General features: G+C 30.1%; 1 protein-coding gene across 1 annotated transcript in view; it reads left to right on the plus strand.

Moving 5' to 3' along the window:
• Window positions 1-3,950, plus strand: part of Phum_PHUM554290 (L-ascorbate oxidase, putative) — a gene marked incomplete at both ends in the record, with an annotated part of 5,250 nt that extends 1,300 nt beyond the window's left edge. Inside the window, 9 exons of the mRNA XM_002431824.1 lie at window positions 12-159; window positions 1,625-1,962; window positions 2,039-2,259; window positions 2,333-2,537; window positions 2,665-2,804; window positions 2,902-3,097; window positions 3,180-3,392; window positions 3,489-3,719; window positions 3,802-3,950. Of these exons, the coding sequence (XP_002431869.1) occupies window positions 12-159; window positions 1,625-1,962; window positions 2,039-2,259; window positions 2,333-2,537; window positions 2,665-2,804; window positions 2,902-3,097; window positions 3,180-3,392; window positions 3,489-3,719; window positions 3,802-3,950 (1,841 nt within the window). The remainder of the gene's footprint in view (window positions 1-11; window positions 160-1,624; window positions 1,963-2,038; window positions 2,260-2,332; window positions 2,538-2,664; window positions 2,805-2,901; window positions 3,098-3,179; window positions 3,393-3,488; window positions 3,720-3,801) is intronic.
• Window positions 3,951-3,973: the final 23 nt, after the last annotated feature.

Genomic DNA, 3,973 nt, shown 5'->3' on the forward strand with positions numbered 1-3,973 from the left:
ATCCTCAATAGTCGATTACGGTGTTAAATCAACTGCTGAACTTCGTAAGAATCCAAGTTTGAGTTCTCCAGACGAATGTGCTAGAGCTTGCAGAGAAGGAGAACCATCTAAAATATGTTATTACCATTTCACGTTGGAACTTTACAACGTACTCGGAGCGTGAGTATTAATAATAATAATAATAATAATAATAATAATAATAATAATAATACCACAGACGTTTTTTTTTTTTTTATTTAACTTTTAATTAAAATAAAAAATAATAATAAACGAGTTTTCCCTCTCTTTCTTTCTATCTTTTCTGTTTTTTTTTTTTAATCTCTCACAACCATCTGGATAAGATAAAAATAAAATATTATTATTATTAAGTTAAAATTTATTTAATGATTCTCTTATTTATATTACTATTTAACGTGTGTGCACACGCGCACACGCACACATTCACGCACATTATATTTATATATAAATGCTTTCACTTTTCTTTCCTTTTCCTTTTTTTTTTGTTAAAACTTATTTATTTTCTCGTTTTTCTTTTGTTTTTTTTTTATGTTTTACGTAACTTAATTTATTAGTAATAGGAGTGATGGTAGTAGTGGTAGTGGTGGTAGTAATAGTAGTAAAAATTAATAATAATAATAATAATGATCGGGTAAAAAAAAAAATAATTGTTTAACTACTTTCATTTTTTTTTTTAAAATAATAAAATGATATAATTTATAAATATGTTTGTGTGGGAGATACAAAACAAAAAAAAATTTTTTTAAATAATATTTTATATTGTTTATTTATGGCGTTAATTTTATCCTTTCGTTTATTTACCGTAATGATTACTTAATAAAAAAAGGGAAATGCAAGATGATACTAACGTTGTTGTGGTTGTTGTTGTTGTTAAAAATAGGAAAAGAAGTTAACAAGTAATTTTTTTTTTTTTTTAAAAAAAACTTTGAGTATGAATTATTAGAAAGGAGGAGTATCGTGTTATAAAATGAAAAGAAAAAGGAAAAAAAGGAGAAAAGGAAAGGAAAAAAAGAAAGATAAAATTAGTAAAATTTTTTTTTTTAAATTTATTTATTTTTTTGTAAAAAAAAAACGCGATGATTTTATTATGTAAATTGTTATGTCATTAAATACGAATATATTCGCGTCGTTTTTTTACCTTCTTCGCTTTTTTATTATTAAATAATTTTTATTATTATTATTAATATTAATTTTTAATTTATATCGTGAGAGATTTTTTTTTTTTTTTAAAATGTTTGCTTAGAGAGAATGAAATAAAATATTTATGTTTGATTTATTGCGGCGAAGTGTTAAAAAAATTTATTTTTCATTCGCATGAATATTTATTTATTTTTTTTTTTTCAGGTTCCTTTTTTTATTATTATTATTATTTAATTTTAATTTAAAAAAAAAATTTTTTTTCGTTTAATAAATTATTTTACGTAATCGAAATTAAAAATTTATTTATTATAACTTTCGACAAAGTGATTTTGAAATTTATTTATTTGTATTATTCATAAAGTTTTAAATTAAAAAAAATTAAAAAATTTTTAATTGTATTGCAAATTGCCTAATGAAAAAATCACAGTGAGAAGTAATTAAAAAAAATTTTTTTTTTTTTTTGTAGTGCTTGTCAAGTTTGTACTCCAAATGCCACGAACACCATATGGAGTAACTGCCAGTGTGTTTTGGCTGATGGAGTCGAACGTGGTATTCTCACAGCGAACAGAATGATTCCGGGACCCAGCATTCAAGTATGTGAAGGAGATAAAGTTGTTATTGATGTTGAAAACAGAATGGAAGGACAAGCTGCATCCATTCATTGGCACGGAGTTTGGCAAAGAGGTACTCAGTACTCGGACGGTGTGCCATTCGTAACTCAATGTCCAATTCAAGAAGGAAACACTTTTAGATATCAATGGAATGCCGAAAATGCCGGAACTCATTTCTGGCATGCTCACACTGGTGAGATAAATAAAATGAAACAATTTTTATCTCAATTTATAAAAAAAAAAATTAATAATTAATTTCAATTTATCAGGATTGCACAAATTGGATGGTCTTTATGGAAGTATCGTCATTCGTCAAGCGCCATCAAAAGATCCAAACAGTCATTTATACGACTACGATTTGACGACCCACGTCATGTTACTCAGTGACTGGCTTCACGAAGATGCTTTGGAAAGATTCCCTGGCAGATTAGCTGTTAACCAAGGGCAAACCCCAGACACTTTACTTATTAACGGAAAAGGACAATTTAGGGTAAAAAATAATTCAATTTTATGTCGTTGACAAAAGTTTTAACAAGTGCTAAATTTATCGAATCGATGTTTAGGATCCAAACACCGGATACATGACAAACACGCCACTTGAAGTATTTACCATAACTCCAGGACGAAGATACCGTTTCAGAATGATCAATTCAATGGCAAGTGTTTGTCCAGTACAATTAACAATTCAAGGACACTCCCTTATTCTTATTGCCACTGATGGAGAACCAGTTCATCCCGTTGTCGTTAACACTATCATTTCATTTTCTGGTAATTACTAATTCATACGAGCCACATGAATTTTATTTATTGTGACTTAATATTAATTCATTTATTATTTTTATTTAATTAGGTGAACGTTATGACTTTGTTATTAATGCTGACCAACCTGTCGGAGCTTATTGGATTCAAGCTAGAGGTCTCGGAGAATGTGGTATCGCACGTGCTCAACAACTTGCTGTACTTCGTTACGCCAGAGGACCATATCAACCAGATTCCGCCATGCCTAGCTACGACGTAGGTTTACCTCAAGGAGTGGTAAGTAAATAAAAATCCTGTTTTATATATGAATTAAAATCGGAATTGATTGCGCGTTCGCGCCAATACATTATTATTATTATTGTTGTTTGTTTAGGTTTTGAATCCACTCGATGCCGTTTGTAACAGAGAAAGATCTGATGCTGTTTGTGTAAGCCAATTGAAAAACGCAAAACCCGTTGATGAAGGTATCTTGCAGCAAAGACCAGACGTAAAAATATTTTTGCCATTTAGATTCTTATTTTACAGACCAGAAGAATTATTTTTGCCTCACACTTACAATCGTTATTTGGGTAAATATGAATCCATAGTATTAATTAACTAATGTCCGACCGTTAAAAACCGTAATAAAATGTTTTGTAATATTAAATTCAGTTGCACCAAGTGGAGATCATGTAATAAGTTTGGTAGATGAAATATCATACGTTGCACCCCCTGCGCCTCCACTTTCTCAAATCGATGATATTCCACCAGAACAATTTTGTAACGGTGACAACCGACCACCAGACTGTGGACAAAACTGCATGTGTACTCACAAAGTTGATATTCCTCTTAATGCTGTCGTTGAAGTTGTATTAGTAGACGAAGGTAATTTTTTTTTTTTTTAATAATTTCTCGACAAAATGTTTTTTTTTTTTTTAATATAAAAATGAATGTCGTCATTAAATATTTAATATTGAATAGTTCAACAACCAAATTTGAGTCATCCTTTCCATCTTCACGGTTACGCTTTCAACGTTATCGGTATTGGAAGATCACCAGACAGAAACATAAAGAAAATTAACTTGAAACACGCTTTAGATTTAGATCGTAGAGGGTTGTTGCACAGACAATTTAATTTGCCACCAGCCAAGGACACAATTGCCGTGCCAAATAATGGATACGTCGTATTAAGATTTAGAGCGGATAATCCAGGTACGTTAAACTATTTTATCTGCGACAAATAAATAAATAAATAAATAATGACAATTACCACCATGGTATGGGTATTTTTCAGGATATTGGCTCTTCCACTGTCACTTCCTCTTCCACATTGTCATAGGTATGAATTTAGTGGTCCACGTGGGAACACACGCAGATTTACCGCCAGTGCCTCCTAATTTCCCAAGATGTGGCGATTTTCTACCTCCAATAACACTGCACTGACACTAAAAGTCATAAAAATAATA

The sequence above is a fragment of the Pediculus humanus genome, genomic scaffold, assembly GCF_000006295.1.
Source record: "Pediculus humanus corporis 1103172108296 genomic scaffold, whole genome shotgun sequence".
NCBI lineage: Eukaryota > Metazoa > Arthropoda > Insecta > Psocodea > Pediculidae > Pediculus > Pediculus humanus.